General features: G+C 45.5%; 1 protein-coding gene and 1 long non-coding RNA gene across 4 annotated transcripts in view; one reads left to right on the forward strand and one right to left on the reverse strand.

The window, feature by feature from the left end:
- The window catches only part of RASSF3 (Ras association domain family member 3), a 159,816-nt gene that overhangs the window by 76,733 nt on the left and 62,736 nt on the right, over positions 1-20,347 (reverse strand). The window contains exon 1 of one of the 3 annotated variants that reach the window (XM_074942125.1): positions 503-763. The exons of the other annotated variants lie outside the window; for them this stretch is intronic. Coding sequence (XP_074798226.1) covers positions 503-610 — 108 coding nt within the window. The 5' untranslated portion in view covers positions 611-763. Of the gene's footprint in view, positions 1-502; positions 764-20,347 lie in introns of those variants that run through there. 3 annotated transcript variants of the gene reach the window in all.
- The window catches only part of LOC141980670 (uncharacterized), a 42,868-nt gene continuing 23,515 nt past the window's right edge, over positions 995-20,347 (forward strand). Inside the window, exons 1-2 of the long non-coding RNA XR_012637588.1 lie at positions 995-1,135; positions 3,254-3,367. This is a non-coding gene — a long non-coding RNA (uncharacterized LOC141980670). The remainder of the gene's footprint in view (positions 1,136-3,253; positions 3,368-20,347) is intronic.

Here is a 20,347-nt window from a genome sequence, read left to right on the forward strand (position 1 = left end):
TTCAGATTTAGTGGCTGTTCCACTGCATCCATGCAACAGTTACTAACACGGCAGGACCGGACAGCGGGGTTGGACCCTGGCCCTGACCGGGGCGATGCGGATCAGGCTGTGCATGCACTATCCCAGCCTTTACACGGAGGAGCTTATTCCACAGCTCCCCTAAAGAGCATTTTCTAAATCAGGGGGGTCCCAGTGAGGACCGAGGGCAAATATTCCCTGTCCCCACAGGGGGAGGGAGCTCCGCTAGGGTGGAAAAGACATTGGCAACTTCTGCGGCTGCCCCACAGTCGGGCCCGGGACACGTGGAGGCCTGAAATCAGGCAGCCGGGTGGGATCAGCGCCTGGCGAGCGGCTGGCCGGAGGCGGGCGGCAGCCGGGAGCGGGACGAGCCAGGGCACAGCCCGAGGATCTGGTCCCGACTCGGGCCAGCCCGGCAGCACACGCTGCCCGCGCGCCGGGGGCAGCGGCCGGGGCTGCCCCGGCCCGGGGACGTTGCACTCACTTGCAGATCGGGCCTGGCTTTGGCCGGGGGCCTCCCGAAGAAGGAGGTGCGGGCGGTGAAGAACTCCTCGGACTCCTCCTCCTCCAGGCTGCTGTAGCCGCTGCTCATGCTGCTAGTCCAGGGCAGCGTCAGCGGCCGCCGCTGCTGTGGCAGGGGCCCGCAGGCGGAGACCCCCTTCCCTGCCGCCGCATGGGGGCCCGCTGCTCTCCCTCCCCTCCCGAGGCCTCCGGGACGCGGGCGCAACAGCTGATGCGGCTGCCGCAGCCGGCACCCGCCTGCCCAGCCTCCCTGCAGCACAAGTTCACACGGGGCAGCGCAGCCCAAAGGGGAGCTCCGGCTACGGCGCCGCCCTCGCCCCTGCCTCCTCCCCCGGCAGCAGGGACTGGCCTGGCGGCCGGCAGCGCCCCCGCCTCCCAGGAGGGGGCGGGTGGTGCAATGCAAACAGCCCGGAACCCCCCCGGCGCCTCTTCCGGCTCACCTTGGGCTGGGATGGACTTTAGTCCCCGAACAGCAGGTGAGCTGGGCGGAGGCACCGTCTCCTGCAAAGCCTGCCCTGAGCAGTTCGTTTCTCTGCGACTAACTCCACATCCAGCGCCCGCGCAAGCCTTTGTTATGGACACCTGGCCGCCTGGGGTGAGAGTGGGAGCGGTAACGTGGAAGGAAGAAGCCAGCGCAGGGGGAGGGCCAGTTTGATGGCTCAAAACCCCTCAACTTCAGAGCGTTGATTACTTACGCTGTGCCAATAAGCTGCCAGCCAGGCACTTGAGCAGGAAAAGCGAAGACAGAGACCCTGCCCCTGTCTAAGAGCTGCTCTGCTCTCAAACTAGCACCAGGGCAACAAAAACCATTTTAACTCCCACTTCTTGTTATTTCAGGCGAAGTCTGGGTGTCCATATAGCTTCTTGGGAAACAGAAGTGGCTTATGTTTCTGTCTCTCTAATAGCCAGGGACCAACAGGGTTACAACAAAACTGCCTCTGACTACCAGATGCTGCAGGACTGGATGATGGGATGGCTCCCTCGATTATTGCCCGGTTCTGTTTAATTCCCTTTGAAGCATCTGGCATTGACCACTGTTCTTTTTGCGGATACAGACTTACACAGCTGCTACTCTGAAACGTGTCCAAAGCCAGCATATTGGGCTAGATAGGCCATTGGTCTGACGCAGTATGGCCGTTCTTATGTAGCTTGTCCGTTTTACTTCAATTTAGTTTGAAGTAATTTTCCAATTTAAGCAAAATCAAACACTGTTATTGCCCAAGAAGAATGTCCACCCCCAGACTGACACTGTGGTAACAAAAGGTGTGAATTAAAACTGATTTAGCTATTTTGGGGCAAGTCTGCGCATACATCAACGCTCAGATAGGGGGTAGGGTGTCTGTCTTCACACATCTTTAAAGTGTCTGGCATGCTATTGGCACAATGTAAATGTCAATTAACTTAGAGTTTTGGGATCTTTGCATGAACAAACTGTCCATCCACACACATTGGTGGCTTCCTTCCCCATTACTGACTAGCCCTAGAGTATTCTACTCCAGGCTAGACTAGTCCTAAAGCAAGATGCACCTAAAGAATAGAGATCAGGAAACCCACAACCAACAAAGCAATTAGGCATAAGAATTAGTAACTGTCTTGCTGGGTCTACAACTTTTGTTTAGTTGTTTTTAAAAGTTCTCTCCTTAAAGGGATGATTAGGAAATACAGGCCTTTGGAAGGAGTGATATTTAAGGACAGACCTAAAGGAGCAGATGAAGGGATGGCAATCAAGCTGGGAATTTCAACTACAGCATTGGCAAAGGGGTGGAGGCAGGAGTGGGAGGCCCAAAAGGGGCAGTTATTTGTATGGCTTAGTTGGGGGAAAGAGTGAAAAGAGATCGGTGCAGAGAAGTAGGATGATGGTTACTAGATTTTAAGTTTTCCATTTCCATCATTCTCCACTCTCTTTGCAAATGGCCTCATCCATTTCATGTAGCTCTCAATTCCCCCCCCCCCGCCCCTCAGCAGAGTCATTTAAGTGGGACTGTTCTCCAGAAAACTCTGGAAAAGAAACAAGAGATCCCAGATCTTCCCCAAACTATACCATATATTTGATCTTTAAAAAAAAAAAAAAGGATTTGAAGGCATATAAGCCTCATACTTCAGGGCATAAGCTCACCTCAACTCCTGGGAGGAAATTTCTCTGGGGGCTGGTTGTCCCATAACTACCTGCTGCAGGGTTTCCTCACACCTTCTTCTGAAGCACCTGGTATAGGCCACTCTAAGAGACGGGATATTGGACTAGATGGATTGCTATTCTGATCCAGCGTATGGCAATTCCTATGTTCCTAATGCTAGTACTGATGTAACTTGTGTGCTATACCTCCCACTCTTACTATATATTCATACTATCTAACCTAAATATTGAAAAGGCACTTATGACCTTGACAAGTGGTGCTTCTCACACCAAATTCTAAGGAGCAGCAAATCATTATTTCTGAAAATCTTTTCTAAAAGAATGTTTAATCCTTGTTCTGTTTGAGTCTTGTACCAAAATTAAAGCACATGCACTTTAGACATTAAGAACAACTTCTGAAACTTGAAAATGCAGGACTAAGATAGGTGTAAATGTGTTGGATCTCATGCCTACTTGTTGATAGTGTAAAGTTTCATTGTATGCAAGAGAATTATAAACTGAATGTCGAGTGAGTGGGGAGAGGAAGAATTACAATAATTGCTCTGGACAAATGGTCACCATGTTATCTGATTTGCCCAGACCATCCCCAACCCAAGAGGCCTGAGAAGATACTGATAGTGGACCCACTCCCTGCACCAACTGAAGCTGATGGAAAACTCCCAATGGACATCAACAAGAGCATAAACACAGCCGGTAAAATGTATAAGTCACTTAGTCAAAATCCCATTAAAAGTGGGCTTGAGTCAATGGGACAGTCACTTAGTATCCTAAGGGGCTTTTGAAAATTTTATCCAGCAGCACAGTGCATGCATGGGGCTCCCCCATGACACCAGGGAGATAGCATGGTTTGGTTGCTTTACTTAGGCTCCAAACCTGTAACTGATATGATGCAGGTAGACTGCACCAAGACTCACTGAAGTTAAAAGGAATACTTGTGGCACCTTAGAGACTAACAAGTTAATTTGAGCATAAGCTTTCGTGAGCTACAGCTGTAGCTCACGAAAGCTTATGCTCAAATTAATTTGTTAGTCTCTAAGGTGCCACAAGTACTCCTTTTCTTTTTGTGGATACAGACTAACACGGCTGCTACTCTGAAACCTGAAGTTAAAAGGGCTCTGCAAGCATGCAGCAATCCACCTGTGCACTACAAATCAGTCACTATCTCCCTGTCACAGAGGCCATACACCAGTGGTGGGCAACCTGCGGCCCGAGGGCTGCATGCAGCCCATCAGGGTAATCCGCTGGCGGGCTTCCAGACAGTATGTTTACATTTGCACAGCCACCCATAGCTCCCAGTGGCCCGGGTTCGCCGTTCCCGGCTAATGGGAGCTGCGGGAAGGGGCAGCCCACTACTGCCATATACTATACTTGTCTGCAAAGAACCAGGCATATGCATGGCACTATATGAATAATACCAAAAAAGGCTCAAAGTATTTTTTTTCCTGCTGCAATAAAGATTGGTTGGAGAGGGGGTGGGGAGAATATATATGAATATATCTGAGTTCCTTATGAGATGTCCTTGAATGCAAAGTAACTGTTTAGATGTATGTCAGTGTCATTTTACTAATCTTGACAGTGTCCTCAGTGTCTGTATTAAGGTGTACATTGGATTTTCTATTATTTGCAATTATGTCTATCAATCTGAAATCTTATCAGATTTATGAAGTCTTTGATATTTAAAAATTTATCTCAACCGTATCAGTGCCTCCATAATAATAATAATAAATAAATAAATAATAAGTGGGTTCATTTTTATTATTGTTACAATAATCCAGATTCTCACTGGTTGCTTTAAGCATGTACTTTCTACTCCCCTAAATTGTAGAGGCTTCTGCTTTACCAGAACAGTAATTTATCTTTATAAGGATCAGTTAGGCTGGGTAAGTAAGTGGACCGTATATATTACACTTAAGATACCAGCAGCAAGTGAAGATTTTCCTTCTGGTGCACAACAGTGCATTGTCACTTGAGAACTGTGTTAGATGGGCCAATCTATGGAGAATGTGAATTCAGATGAATTGCCTATATCCACTGACATTTATGGGACTTATTTAAAATATAAAAAAATATAAAGATAAAGCCATCGCCTCCCTCTTAGACATTTCCTTCCAGCTTCCACACTTCTGTGATGGCTGCCATGTTGGCTTACACAATTCAGTCACCAGTGTACCACCTTAGTTGAGAAAGCACAAGTCTCGACAGTTTGACCTAAACAGCCAGGCTCTGTAGGTTGGAGCTGTAACAGACTCATATCCTCTGTGGATCAGGCATAGAAGGGGAGGTGTAACACACGCTGTGAGTTACATTTGCACTAACACTTTGATCTTCCTCCTCCACCCACCACAAGTGCACTTTTCCTCCAAGTCCTTCTGCCCCCTTCCAAATGGATTTCATTTTACCTATATCTTCCTCCAGGTAGGCTTTTCATTTTCTGATTGGGCATTGGATTGGGTCCTGCACAGACTACCGGGCACAGATTTTTTTCTTACTCCACCCTGAGAAGCTTTACCAATTAGTTAACCACAAAAAGGAATAGTGCATACTGAAAACAAAGATCCACAGTTGGAAGATATGCTTACTGATAACTCTGCTGAAGGCAGGTTTGGTTTTGTGCAGAATTAATGAAGTGTTATCTGAAAATAATGACATTAGAAGTCAAGGAACGTGGCAAAGATTTACACAACACTTACAAGCGCTATGCAGCATGAAGTTAGTTTTTGTGAAACAGATGAATAGAGCTGTATAAAATGCTGCAGTAAGTGGCAAAGGAAGGAGGCAAAGGGGGTGAATATCTATCTTGGAAAGCTCAGTTCAAACATAGCACATTTTTCTATGGCAGAAGTGCTAGATGGTCAAGTGATTCCCAAGGTCAGATGGAACAAGTGTCACAGCCCATGTAATCAAAGAGAACTCCTGCTAGTTTCTAACTGTTTGCTTAATGGACTGTCTTTACTAACCATATATTTTCTCCTGAACAATAGCAAATCATAATGTAATTATTGGGTCATATTCTAGAGTGCATTGGCTGTCAATTAGTCATAGAAAGAAAGAAACTAAATCTGCTGAGAAATAAGTCTGGCAGTCCATTGTTGTGATCATTTGAGCAACTGGCAAGAGGACAATAGAGAACACATTTTAAAAAATTAAAACAGAACTTAATCCAAATAATACTACAGATACCCACGTAAGATGACTAGTGAACAACATTATTTAAAAAAGCATAGTGTCTATAGAAATCTAATTTTAAAATAGGTTTTTAAACTACTGCCTTTCTAGGGTCAAAATAAATTAAAAAGTTTGAGAACCAAATAATACACCTATGACCAGAAATAGTAACAAGCATACAGTGTTCTGAAACAATGTTCTCATGAATAATCATTAATATAAAGCAACTGTAGGAAAAGATGAACTTCGTATATCTACTGCATGTATCTTATACAAAGAAAAAGATGCATATTTTCCATTATAGGTAGAGCTAACCTGCAGTCTTATACTTTCATCAAGGATTTTAAAGTTCACTTTATTGAAATGCAACACCAGGTTCAGCTTCATAAGAGCTGCACAGGTAAAGCTGAGGTTTTCCTTAAAACAGGAAAACAAAGGTGAACATTTTGACTAACCTGGCAAGGACTCTGAATTGTCAAACATCAATTCATGAAGCCAGATATCTAATTTAATAAAGGTGGACTGTTCTTCAGAGTCTAGTGACTTCATTATGTAAACATTTTTTGTTTGCTTGTATTAAAGTATTTTATTCATCACTGATAAACTTTGGCGTTTACATCAGTTCCAGCAATAATTGTGTTGTGTTTGCTCTTGCTTTCTGTGTCATAAACAAGCCCCAGTCCTTTCTTTTGCTCAGAGCTGGAGTATGGGAAAGGTACTGGGCCCTTGGAAGCAAGGAAGTAAAAGATGGGGTGAGAAGTGGGTTTAGAGGGTCCTACATCGTTTAAGAATGACTGAGCCTCTAGCTAAACAAAACAATCGGAAGGACAGCAGAGTTTTAAGCATGTACATGACTTTGACATTGAAGATCATAGGTCTGCTCTTGTGCTGCATCCTTAGATTGTGGGCTACTCAAAGGTCCAAAACATCCCCTGGCAATCTCCCGAAAGCTATGTCACAGCCCATAATCTCCATATTGCAATGTCCTATAGGCCCACTCCCTCCCCAACTCTCCTGCACAATATCTATTCCAGGGTCTGTGAGGGGGAGTAGCATTGGACCACTTCTGGTGGCCCTATAGCATGCCTGTGTCAGCCTCACTTCGGTCCCCGGCAAAATCATGGAGCAGGTCCTCAAGGAATCCATTTTGAAGCACTTGGAGGAAAGGAAGGTGATCAAGAACAGTCAACATGGATTCACCAAGGGCATGTCATGCCTGACCAACCTGATTGCCTTCTATGATGAGATAGCTGGCTCTCTGGATATGGGGAAAGCGGTGGATGTGATAGCAGCCTTCAACTACCTGAAGGGGGGTTCCAAAGAGGCTAGAGCTAGGCTGTTCTCAGTGGTGGCAGATGACAGAACAAGAAGCAATGGTCTCAAGTTGCAATGGGGGAGGTCTAGGTTGGATATTAGGAAAAACTATTTCACTAGAAGGCTGGTGAAGCACTGGAATGGGTTACCTAGGGAGGTGGCGGAATCATAGAATCATAGAATATCAGGGTTGGAAGGGACCCCAGAAGGTCATCTAGTCCAACCCCCTGCTCGAAGCAGGACCAATTCCCAGTTAAATCATCCCAGCCAGGGCTTTGTCAAGCCTGACCTTAAAAACCTCTAAGGAAGGAGATTCTACCACCTCCCTAGGTAACGCATTCCAGTGTTTCACCACCCTCTTAGTGAAAAAGTTTTTCCTAATATCCAATCTAAACCTCCCCCATTGCAACTTGAGACCATTACTCCTCGTTCTGTCATCTGCTACCATTGAGAACAGTCTAGAGCCATCCTCTTTGGAACCCCCTTTCAGGTAGTTGAAAGCAGCTATCAAATCCCCCCTCATTCTTCTCTTCTGCAGACTAAACAATCCCAGCTCCCTCAGCCTCTCTTCATAAGTCATGTGCTCTAGACCCCTAATCATTTTTGTTGCCCTTCGCTGGACTCTCTCCAATTTATCCACATCCTTCTTGTAGTGTGGGGCCCAAAACTGGACACAGTACTCCAGATGAGGCCTCACCAGTGTCGAATAGAGGGGAACGATCACGTCCCTTGATCTGCTCGCTATGCCCCTACTTATACATCCCAAAATGCCATTGGTCTTCTTGGCAACAAGGGCACACTGTTGACTCATATCCAGCTTCTCGTCCACTGTCACCCCTAGGTCCTTTTCCGCAGAACTGCTGCCTAGCCATTCGGTCCCTAGTCTGTAGCGGTGCATTGGATTCTTCCATCCTAAGTGCAGGACCCTGCACTTATCCTTATTGAACTGCTGCGCTGGGCATCACAGAATGTGGAAGAGATGGCCAGCCCTCTGTGGAGATAGAGGTGGTTAGGGACTATTTAGAAAAGCTGGACGTGCACAAGTCCATGGGGCCGGACGAGTTACATCCGAGAGTGCTGAAGGAATTGGCGGCTGTGATTGCAGAGCCCTTGGCCATTATCTTTGAAAACTCGTGGCGAACGGGGGAAGTCCCGGATGACTGGAAAAAGGCTAATGTAGTGCCAATCTTTAAAAAAGGGAAGAAGGAGGATCCTGGGAACTACAGGCCAGTCAGCCTCACCTCAGTCCCTGGAAAAATCATGGAGCAGGTCCTCAAAGAATCAATCCTGAAGCACTTACATGAGAGGAAAGTGATCAGGAACAGTCAGCATGGATTCACCAAGGGAAGGTCATGCCTGACTAATCTAATCGCCTTTTATGATGAGATTACTGGTTCTGTGGATGAAGGGAAAGCAGTGGATGTATTGTTTCTTGACTTTAGCAAAGCTTTTGACACGGTCTCCCACAGTATTCTTGTCAGCAAGTTAAGGAAGTATGGGCTAGATGAATGCACTATAAGGTGGGTAGAAAGCTGGCTAGATTGTCGGGCTCAACGGGTAGTGATCAATGGCTCCATGTCTAGTTGGCAGCCGGTGTCAAGTGGAGTGCCCCAGGGGTCGGTCCTGGGGCCGGTTTTGTTCAATATCTTCATAAATGATCTGGAGGATGGTGTGGATTGCACTCTCAGCAAATTTGCAGATGATACTAAACTGGGAGGAGTGGTAGATACGCTGGAGGGGAGGGATAGGATACAGAAGGACCTAGACAAATTGGAGGATTGGGCCAAAAGAAATCTGATGAGGTTCAATAAGGATAAGTGCAGGGTCCTGCACTTAGGATGGAAGTGAATCTCCATCCTTAGAGGCTTTTAAGGCCCAGCTTGACAAAGCCCTAGCTGGGATTATTTAGTTGGTGTTGGTTCTGCTTTAAGCAGGGGATTGGACTAGATCTCCTGAGGTCTCTTCCAACCCTAATATTCTATGATTAAACTATAACAATGGTAGAGACTGTAACAATGTATGAGAAAATACAACTTTAAGGAAATTTATTCTATAATAATGTGTACTTAAAAACAAACAAAAGTTATTCTGCTTTTTACACTTTTCCTAATTGCTAACAGTAGGCAAGAGTATTTGGGGCAATAAAAATGAACGAGACCTTCTGTTTTAAGTATAGACACCACAACTGTAGAAGCTTGCATGCTTATGAATACCAGGAAAATGCCACTCCTAATATACTATAATTACAATTTGATTCCCAGAATCTGTCCTGAAGCCAGTAAATAAATAAATGAGAGGTGGGACCTTCCAGTCAGGCAATCAAATCAGCAGTGTAATCTCTAAGGCAAAGAAAAAGAGATTCTCTTGTTACACTTTAGATGTGTCATTTTTTCTATTTAATTACAAACTTGCTTAGCGGTGCAGTGGAAACTTTCTAGGGGTCATCCACACTGCAGCTTGGAACTTAGAGTATGATTTTAATAACCAGTATTGGAAACTGTTGATTAACACAGTGACAAGAGAAGGGTGTATAACTTTTGATTGGACCTAACTTCCCACTCATCCTTAACCACCATCTTTAAAAAAAAAAAGTTTGAGGTCATCCTCTCAACCAATTCATGAAATAGAATCGCATCCTCAGAAGGAAATGATACTGTCACTATCCTGACATTGTCATCAACAACTCTGTATCTCTGTAATGTTGTGTTGAAAGTTATCCTGTGGAGGTCCTCCTGATAATCCTCTACTGAGAATACCTCCTGTACCTAGGTGGAGTAGGATATTCCTTTTGATGCATTTTTTATGTTTGTTCATTTACAAAATTCAGTTTCCCAGTAGCTAACACAAATTAATGATAGTTTGCTGTACTTCTACAGCACAGCTATAAGGGCAGAATGTTCAGGACTTTCACTGAGACTTGGGTACCTTTGAAAATTGTACCCTAATTCTAATTTTGGTTTAGCCAGGGCTCACCAACTCACGGCATATTTGGAAGCCAACATCTACAAATTTATTCCATCTCCTGTTCACCATACAAAAGTGTTCTCATCCCACCACATTTGGATGGTGAGTGCTACTGCCTCTATCCAAAGAAGATGAGCGTAGAAGTGGAGTGGACTAAGGAGGATCGAAATGGTGTAAATACAATGAACAAAATACACAAAGGAAGTATTAGGCCAAAGAAAAACCATATCAGATAGGTAACATGTTAAACAGAAAGTTTGAGGAAGAAAGAAAGTGCTGACAAAAGATGTATCAAGACATAGAAGGAAACATGGACATAGGAAAAAGCAAAGAAAGAAAATGGAAATATATTAAAATAAATTAAAGAGTGATGCATACAGTGTCTTGAACCCACATTTTAATGGATTTAAGATCAATTTCCTGGCTTTGAACTGATGGCAGGGGGGATACCCAAATCCCAAGTTTTGACCTACTCATACATTACTGATGACGTTCATCTTTTTAAAAAGCTGACAGGAATGTCTGAGATTGCTGTAAGAGTTCCCTTGTACTAGATTACCCGTTCACTCCTGAGTCTTGTCTACAGTATTCATTGGTGGAGCTCCATTGGTGGGGAATTATGAACTCCAATTTTCTTAGCTTAGACTCATCCCTAGACAGCAGAAAAGAGCAGGGAAGAAAGGAGGGAAAATGTCTTTACATTAATGAGTTGTCCAGCAGTGTAATGGCTTTAGCTCTGGTCAGGCACTGATGTAAGGAGGCTTCCTGCTTTTGTACAGCTCTGATTCTCCTTTACTTTCCACCACTCAGCCCTAGCAATAGGCACTGCAGCAAGAACAGAGAACAAGAAAAACTCAACATTTTCACAAATTACATAGGTCAAGAGCCCGCCCCACTATCAGGGGGGTGGAGGGGCTAGGATGAGTTACTCTGGATTACCTCCTAGACAGAGCACATGGTGCTAGCAGCTTCTCCCCCACACCGGGATAACAGCTTCTCCTACTGCTACCTACAGTGGTGTAGCTGTGCTGAAGTTTCAAGAGTTCAGACCTTGATGATGATGCAACAGAATTCACCTTTCCCTGAAAAGGCGCACCTCCCCTCTCCTGGAAATTATGTACAAAAACTTACATCAAAAAAGAATATAGATTTCAATGACAATCAGTCAAAAACTAGGAAATGCTAGATTTCCAGTTGCTTGTGCGTCTTTAATTCAGAATCAGCCCCATCATGATTTAGTTTTTAATTACATGATCACATTCTGTTTTCCACAGGGCCCCGCCTCATTCAGTCTATAGGTACAGCCAAGGGGTCAGTTTAAGGTTGCACTGGCATCTGTAAATCTGGTATTTCCTAATTTTTGACTGCATGTCTTTGCAACCTAAACAACATTGTTTTCACATATGCTTTTTCAAAGGAATAACTAATCGTTTAATTGTTAGCTCTATACTGTTAGATTTACAGAATTTGCAACATGTCTGAGTTAGGTGCCTTGTATTGCATTCCCTGCCTATAATTTTAAAATTGAAAAAACCACCTTAAAGTTTGATTTGTTTCACATATAATTTCCATGTTTTAAAACAGAAGAGGAAAGCATGGTCTTATTAATGTTAATATTTATATGATCCATATCTGTATTATGCTTTGAAGGTCACACCTCATTGATGAGAATGGGTTGGAGTACAGAGAATGTATAACTTTACTCTGGTTATAGTTGGCTGGAGACTAATTTTTCCCACCCATGTGTGGAATGAATTTTGTTGTGTCACACATCACATCACCTCCATATTGGTGCACATAACAAAATCCATGTGGTGGGGATGGGGCCGAAGGGTTTGGAGTGTGGGAGGGGGCTCCGGGCTGGGGCAGAGGGTTGGAGTGCAGGGGTGTGAGGGCTCTGGGTGGGGCCGGGGATGAGGGGCTCAAAACTGGGGTAGAGGGTGAGGGATGGGGGGGTTGCAGTACAGGGGGGTGCTTTGGGGCTATGGCGGGGAGAGAGGACTCCCCCGCAGCTCTCCCCCGCAGTAGCACCTGGGCTCGGGGGGGGAAAGGCACCTCTCCCCGCCACGGCAGCTCCAGGGCTGGGTTGACAGGATAGGCCCTCCTCCCCCAGCCTTGCAGGTCCAGGCCAGGGCTGGCTTCGGGCCGGGGAAGGGGTGTCCCGGCTGTGGCAGGTCCAGGCGCCCCGGCAGATTCAGGGTCAGGCTAGTTTGGGGCCAGGGGAGTAGCGCCCTCCCAGGGCCACAGCAGGTCCCCAGGCGGGTTCTCTGAGCGCCTGCATGGCGCTAAATAGGCTGCCGTGGGGCGGCGCAGCTTTCAGGGACCTTAGGTGGAGACAGGGGTTTTTTTGTTTTTGTTTTTTTAAGGCTGGGGTAACAGAACAGTACCATATATGTTTACATTGTGATGTGCATGTACGTTGGCAATTAAGATAAACAGTATTTAAAGTAAATGCTCAGAATTAGCAGCTTATAGGAAGATCTGTGGAGAGGTCCCAATGTTTTCACACCACAATAGTTTCTAGTTCTGGATGTCCAGCCAGTGGGGGGTTTTTTTGTTTGATTGTTTTGAAGCTTGAGATATGTGTAGACATCTCACCGAAACAATTTCAGCTGCAGCCTGGAAGCAGTTGGTGAGGAAGTGAGAATGTTCATTGGATATCCCAAAGGAGGCTAGGACTTAGGCTCTGCTAAAAATAAAAACCTTAGTTGCAAGATGAGCATACTCAGAAGGGAATTTTCAAATTGCTTGTAAGAATCTTTATCCAAATGTGTTCATGGAGAAACTTCAAAAGAAGTACTATTTACATTCGCGAGTTTCAGAATTCAAATGTTTGAGTTCTGTGTCAAAAAAAAAAACAACAAAAAAACGGGGGGGGGGGTGCTTTTTCTCTTTTAAACATACAATGGACAGTTTCTATTTCAGCACTGCATATCCAAAATGGCTGGATAGATTTTCCTCAAACTTTTTTTAAAAATTCACTGTTCAGCTAAGATCAAGTGTGGAAAATATAATACCCCATAGGACAATTTTTTTTGAAGTCTGAATGAGTAAGAGCGGGCACTTCTAACTCAAATTGTTTCAAAGCCATATAAACTAACATTTCAGTATAAAAAAAAAAGTTATGTTTTCCAGATGAAAGCTAACTGCCTTTAAAGGGGGAATTGTTGTATGTGAATTGCACTATAAAATTAAATAGGCACAAAAGTCTGCACTAACTAGCTGTTTACCTCTGTGTTTTACTACACCACATAAGTTATAATCAGAGGAAGGAAACTCATAGGAGGTCTGAAGGTTTTTAATTGTTCTAGAGTACAGATGGTTTGAATCACTGTGAATTTACATAGCTCAAGATCAAAATGTAGAGTGCTAATAAATGCTTGAGTAAGTGATTTTAGCTTGTTTATACCTCTTCTGGGAAAGAGCTTTTCCAACCATTTTTAAGGGCTTTGTTAGTTACTTTGAAGAGCTCTGTGAAGTTTGAAAGCTTGTCTTTCACCAACATAAATTGGTCCAATAAGAGAGATGACCTCACCCACCTTGTCACTGTGAAAGTAGACATCGCCATAGCAGAAAATGAAATTTAATGAGCAAAGATGCCAAAGACATTTTCTTTACTACTTATACCACTGCAGTAGCAAGATTTGCAGTGGTAAATCTTGCAACTATATTTCCACACTGTTTGATTTAACGTACTTTCTTCTCCAGTTCCTGGCACTCTCATTGCCAGTATAAAACCAGGCTTTCTGCTGACATCTCTGCATCCATCACACTTGGTTCACAGTTTAGAAGTTTTCTTTACAACCACAGAGCTAAAGGCTTAATTTTAAAAAAGTAAGTGAGATTCCAGCAAATAAGATAGCAACTTGAGAGGTACCAGTACCATGTACCAGCTGAATGGAGCCCTACCCTGCTGACTACCATCATGTGTTAATGATAGCAGTATTACCAATCCCAAACATTCAAAAAATCATGAGTCAGTCCTCAAAAAAACAAAACCCACCCATCCCCACCTCCATGATTTTGGCTTAAAAGTTTTTTTCTTCTTTTGTGGTTGGACTTAAGTTCCAGCTCTCCTAGAATGTTATTGGGGCAAGTTGTATGTCCCGGATATTAAGCAATCAATAAATGATTATCATGTGCATGTCCATTTGAGACCTTCAGAGTATTTCATGAAACATTCATTTGGCCTTGCAATACTGCTGTGAAGTATCTAAAGAAAAAAGAATACTGCATGCTCAGCTATTTGCACAAAGCCATCTTGTTTGTGTTTGGACTTGAGTCCTTTAAAAAAAATTTGTCACCCCTTGAAAGCTCAGTTTTTACATGAAAACTGAACTTCTTAGCAAAACCCTACACAATTTTAATGAAAATATTTAGACCTTGTTGCAGCTTTAGTAGGGCTGTAGGTCTTACACAGAGTCTTACTTCCATCCTCATCACAAAGCGTCCCTCTGTGTGCATTCCGTATCAACAAGTTCCTGATGTGGCCTTCTCTCTTGCCCGAGTACCTGTTCTTAGGGCAGCCTCTGGCTACAACATGGTTTAGAAGAGCTGCCTTCACTTGCATGTAGTCCTGATGAACTGCATCCAGGGTCCAGTAGGTGGAGGGGAGCTTCCTTACTTACGTATGGCCCCAGCTTTTGAAGTCACCGAACACCCTTTTGAAGGTGACCAGAAAAAGTCTCCAGCTCATTCTCAGGCCCTGTTTTCTTCGGTGGTCCTGTCACTAAAGATGGTCTTGAGCCTGCATTAGCTAATCTCTTCATAGGCCTGCTTTCCCGAAGATGCTCAGCTGCTAGCTCCTCCTCTCCAGGACCAACAGCATATACAATCCATGTGGCAGGTACTTTTCCATCCTTCGTGGGAAATTTATTCACTCCATCTTCTTGTTGGGGGTGTGGTGCATTTACAATATCATCTGCCTAAAAACCATCTTTACAGGGTCCTTTTAAAATAGCTTCAGGGGCCAATGGCTGTGTATTCTTTGGTTCTAATTCTTCACGTGTAACATTCTAAGAGCCACATCCTCTTGTCAGTGTAACACTGACAAGAGACTGCAAATGCCTGAGCCACCAGGTATCAGACTCTGCCAAAGTGAAACAGACAGATGGGAGTGGAGCAAATATTGAACTGTCTATAGCATCCTTGACAACAGATTCTGCAGGGCACTTATCAAATTTATTTTCAGCACACTTCGCATTTTGGATGCGGCCATCTCCGACCATGGTGAAAATATGGGAGAGTGAGGGAGGGGAATGCTTTTGAAAAGAATCCATTTCCTAATCAAAACAAGAAGGAGGTTTTCCCAAATCTGGCACTGACAGCCTATCTGTGACAGGGACATAATTCCTGGAAGTAACTAGAGTGAAACTGCCAAAACTAGAAGGGAGTTGGCAAAATTTAGCTTCCCCCCTGCTTATTGTAGCCAAAAAACACAGGTGCCTTAAAAGAAATGAAAGTGCACGGAAGAGTGTAGAATGACCAGGAAATATTACTCTTGTAGCTTTTGCTATAACATAGCCTAATGGACCTCTTTGTGAAATGCTGCTCTAGCACATAGTGTAACGGGTAGATGTCAGTTATTCTTAAAGTTACAAAGGTTTTGGGATGGGTGGGGTGCAGGCTTACATTCCTGACATAAGAGGTCTTGTGTCAACCAAGCCAACCTTCTGGCTGAGGAGGGAGGGGACAGGTTCCTTCCCCTCAGCGCTCTGGGACTAAAGTATGCTAATCTGCAGCAGGCAAGCACAGTTTAAAGAGGAAATGAAGTTATTAACAGAGGAGCATTAGAAATCAAATTATAATTAATAAATGCTTACCGTCTCCAGGTAAAATGCTGAACCTACTGACATCAATGGGAGTTTTGCCACAGGCATCAATGGAGTCAGGATTTCAACCTCACTTAGTGACATGTACAAAGTCTAGTGTAACTATATGCTCAGTTTGAAGCATGAGTTTCAGGTGCTTCTAATTCACTTGTGTCTTCCAGAGACACTAGGGATTATTTCTGTCAGTTACTTCTGCTGATCCTAACCTCAGACATAATTAGCTATTGCAATATCACCACTCACAAAGGACAGGGTCAAAGACACCCCAGAATTGATACTCATTGGAAATTGCCCTATTTGTAATACCTTACGCTCAAGAATTTCCTCCCCCAAAATAAAATGTTTCTTTAACAGATACAATCAAAGCCTCTTCCAAGATAAATCATTCTACAGCAGTTCTTGAGTGAATCTTACGCATATCTAGATTTCCCATACAGTAAAAGCATACTTATGGCATAGATTAAGAAATAAATTTCAGAATATACCACTAACCATTTTTATAGTATTGTACATCTACAGTATTAAACATACTATGAAAATTGTACCAAATGCTTTATAAAGAATAGTTAATCTTCACAATACTACTGTGAGGTAGGTAGATAGTAAGTATTGCTATCCCCACTTTCTATATAGGAAACAAACAGAGGTAATTACCACCATTTTTGAAATGTCTGCTAATTTTGTGTGCCTAACCCGAGACATGTTGAAGCAGGACTTGGGGAGGAGGAAGGGGAATCAGACCCAAGCTGTCTCAGACCCAAGCTGTCCAAAAAATGGAGGCACTCAAAATTAATGGGTGCTTCAGAAAATTGTGGCCTAAGTGACTTCTGAAGGCCACACAGTAAATAGTGGTAGAACTAGGCCTACAAGCCTGGTCTCTCAACTCCTAGTATCATGCTCTAATCCAGGGGTCTCAAACACATGGCCCACGGGGCTATTTTCTGTGGCCCGCCAGCTCCCCGTGAGCCCCCTGCCCCCCCCAGCATTTACCGAGAGCAGCTCTGGCCCGGCGCACACCAGGGGAAGGGCAGGCTCTGGCGGTTCCCCATTCCCGGCCAATGGGAGCTTCGGGGGAGGTACCTGGAGAAGCAGCCAGGGCAATACACAGACCCCTGTTCCTCCCACCCCTCCCCCAGGTCCCGGCTGCTGCCCAGAGCCACGCAGGGGCAGGGCAGGCAGGCAGCCTGCCCTGACCCCAGTGCGCGGCAGGCTGGACCCGCCCCCCGAACCTCTACTGCACCCCGACCCCCTTCCCTGAGGCACCTGCCACACCCCACACCCCTGCTGCACCCCAACCCCCTGCCCTGAGCCCCCTGCTGCAACCCGACCCCCTGCCCTGAGCCCCCTGACGCACCCTACACCCCCTGGGGGCGGGGAGGGAGCGGAGTTGGGGTGGAGATTTCAGGGAAGGGATTGGAATGGGGGCAGGGAAGGGGTGGGAAGAGGCGGAGCAGGAGTGGGGCCTCACAGAAGGGGCAGAGTGGGGGCGGGGCCAGGGCAGCAGGGGTCAGTGGTGTGGCCCTCGGGCCAATGTACTAGTTCTCATGTGGTCCTTGTGGTCATTTGAGTTTGAGATCCCTGCTCTAATCCCTACATCATTCCACTTCCAACAAATTGCTTCTTAATAATCATATGATCTTTCTGATTAGTTATATTTGTAGGCAGAAGAATCCTATAAAGAAAGATAATGATCGGGGGGCAAGTACAAAGAGGTTGAGGGGGGGAAAAAAAAAGTGGATAGTGTTGATGAGAAACACTACTTTATGAAGGAGCGGTGCTGAAAGCCACATTCTGGGAGGTGGAATAGGGGTAACAAGAGTCCTCTCCCCGCACCCCCAACTCAGAAGTCAGTCATTTGACTGCAAGTGATGGTATGCATTTTACATTACCCACTACCCATGCTGCCAAGTCCTCACCTTTTTAGCACCTATCTTGAGCAGAGCTAGCATGAGTCTGGCTACTCGGGCTAGGATGCCTGTTCCCAGCTACAGTGTAGACATACTGTAAGGCTATATTTTCACTAACAAAAAGTGTGTTTTTACTAAAGGATATTTAACCTATCCCACTTTAAAAATAAAGTGGCTTGTCTCCACTATGTTTTTATCATGACGTAAACTAGGCAGGGTCAGCCCTGGGTTGGGGGTATATAGCTGACATCACCTAGCTATCTCACAGTAAAAACTACAAGTACCTTATCACCACTTCAGATTTGCCAGATAACTATTGTGCATTAGTTATCTCAATGTTAAAAATATCTGTGTGTCTGTGAAGACAAAGCCTTAGAAGGGGCATGGCCATGACTCCACACACATCCAGCGTGCTGGCAGGCAAAAACAGGTCAATACTAAGGGGAGCACAGGCTACACTTTTTCCAAAGGTATAGCAAGTACTTCTGCTGACCATACTCACTTCAGCACATCTGCAGGCAATATATCTTAAAACAAGAGTAATGCCTCTCTACAGGATCAAGAAAAGGAGTACTTGTGGCACCTTAGAGACTAACAAATTTATTTGATGAAGTGAGCTGTAGCTCACGAAAGCTTGTGCTGAAATAAATTGGTTAGTCTCTAAGGTGCCACGAGTACTCCTTTTCTTTTTGCAGATACAGACAAAAACGGCTGCTACTCTGAAACCTGTCTACAGGATCAGACATCACAGGTCTTTCCCCCTGCAATTCTTCACTGGCTTATAGGGCTACTAGTGATGTTCTGGAAGGGTTCGTGGGGTCTTCTCATTAAAGTTCTCCCAACAAACTGAAGGGAGGGTTAGGCTGTTTTTGCCTACTGTCATGCAGCCCCCTGCAGTACCCACAGGAGGGAGACACACAAAGGTCCAGTACTTCTGCACTCTTCCTGGGGCACTTTCTGGCTGCCAAGCAGCATGGCTTGAGGGACTCCCAAGCCAGCAGCTTCCCCAGAACTCACCCAAGAGAGATTTACAGATGCAGAGGAGGTTCACAGAGAAGCTGATATAGACTTACGATGCACACACTTTCCTCCAGATTCTCCATAAGTCTTAAGGACAGAGCAATGTGCATCCCCATTCCGATACCTCCTTCCTTCATGACCCCACCTTACTCTATCCCTCTAACTCACTCCTGGCCCTATGGAGGGCCTGTCCATGTCAGAACAGGATAGTGCTGTGGAGGCAGCTGCACCCCACCATACATGCCTCTAAAGCCCTTCGAAGTCAATTGGATTCTTCCTATTGACTTCTGTGGGCTTTGGATCAAGCCCTTGGTGTGGCCCAGTAATGCTACTCTGGTTATAAGAAAGGTGAGGAATAGCTTTTTATATCTTAGCCTAGCAAAGTTATGGAAAAACAAATAACCACATATGGATATAAACACATGTATTTGTGTAATAAAAATGTGTGTTAGTAAAATTTCTGTAAAATTATATTGGGTAGTATTAATGCCCTAGCTATTAATGACACATCTATTGGAAGCTGTACTGTCACTGTCTTTTAAAAGCAATGGCAATGATGTCATGTTGTTTGAACTTTTTGGGTGAAGCCACTGTGTTTACCCAAGATAAATAAGTTGCAGACTCTCCCTGGAGAAAACATACAACCAGATTCTGGGAGTCTGCCACCACTAGCCTAGACTCTGCCGCTGCCATGGCTGCCCCTTCCACCAGCAAAAAGGGCCAGGGGAATAAAAAGGGCAAAGGCCCCGCCCGGAAAGGAGAGGGTGGCAAGACCTCTGTCGGCTGAGGGAGAGGGCCCGCCCCAGGGGGAGGTTTCTCTTCCTCCCATTGTCCCGCCCTTGCCGCCCCAAGCCCCAAAACAATCGCCCTTGCCCCCTGGCCCTGCCCCTGCTGACCGGCCCTCCACCTCCACTTCAGAGGGCTGGGTGCTCGTCAGGGGGAAGCGCGGCGCCCGTAAATTGCGGGCTCGATCCCTCCCCTCCGACGAGGAAGGAGAGGAGGCCCCCCAAAAAATGCTGCGGGGGGCTGACGCTGTTACATCTTCTGCCGCGCCTCTGGATGGAGCTCAGCAGGAGACGCTGGCTATGGCAGCCATGGCAGCAGATGGAGGTGTCACCGCCCCCCTTGTTGAGTCCTCTCCCGAGGAGGCCTCTGTAGGTGTTCCCCCTGCCCCTTTGCCATCTGCGCCCCCTGCCGTTGTTGATAGCAGGGCTATTACTGCCTTGGCTCCTGACGGGGAGGACTCTGAGGTCGCGGGGACTGGATTTACCTCCATATTCGAGGAGATTGAGGCTGACCCCGGTCACCCAGGGGGAGGATGACCCCCAGTCAGTGGGCCTCAATCTGGGCTGCAGCTCTGTTCCACTGCCCCCTCCTCCTTCTCCCTGCCCCTCACTCCCAACTGTAGCCCCTCCTCTGGTCCTGGGGGCACCCCTGGCTCTCCCTATTTGTCCGGCCGCGGATGGCACCTC

The sequence above is a fragment of the Natator depressus genome, chromosome 1 (genome assembly GCF_965152275.1).
Source record: "Natator depressus isolate rNatDep1 chromosome 1, rNatDep2.hap1, whole genome shotgun sequence".
In the NCBI taxonomy this organism is placed as follows: domain Eukaryota; kingdom Metazoa; phylum Chordata; order Testudines; family Cheloniidae; genus Natator; species Natator depressus.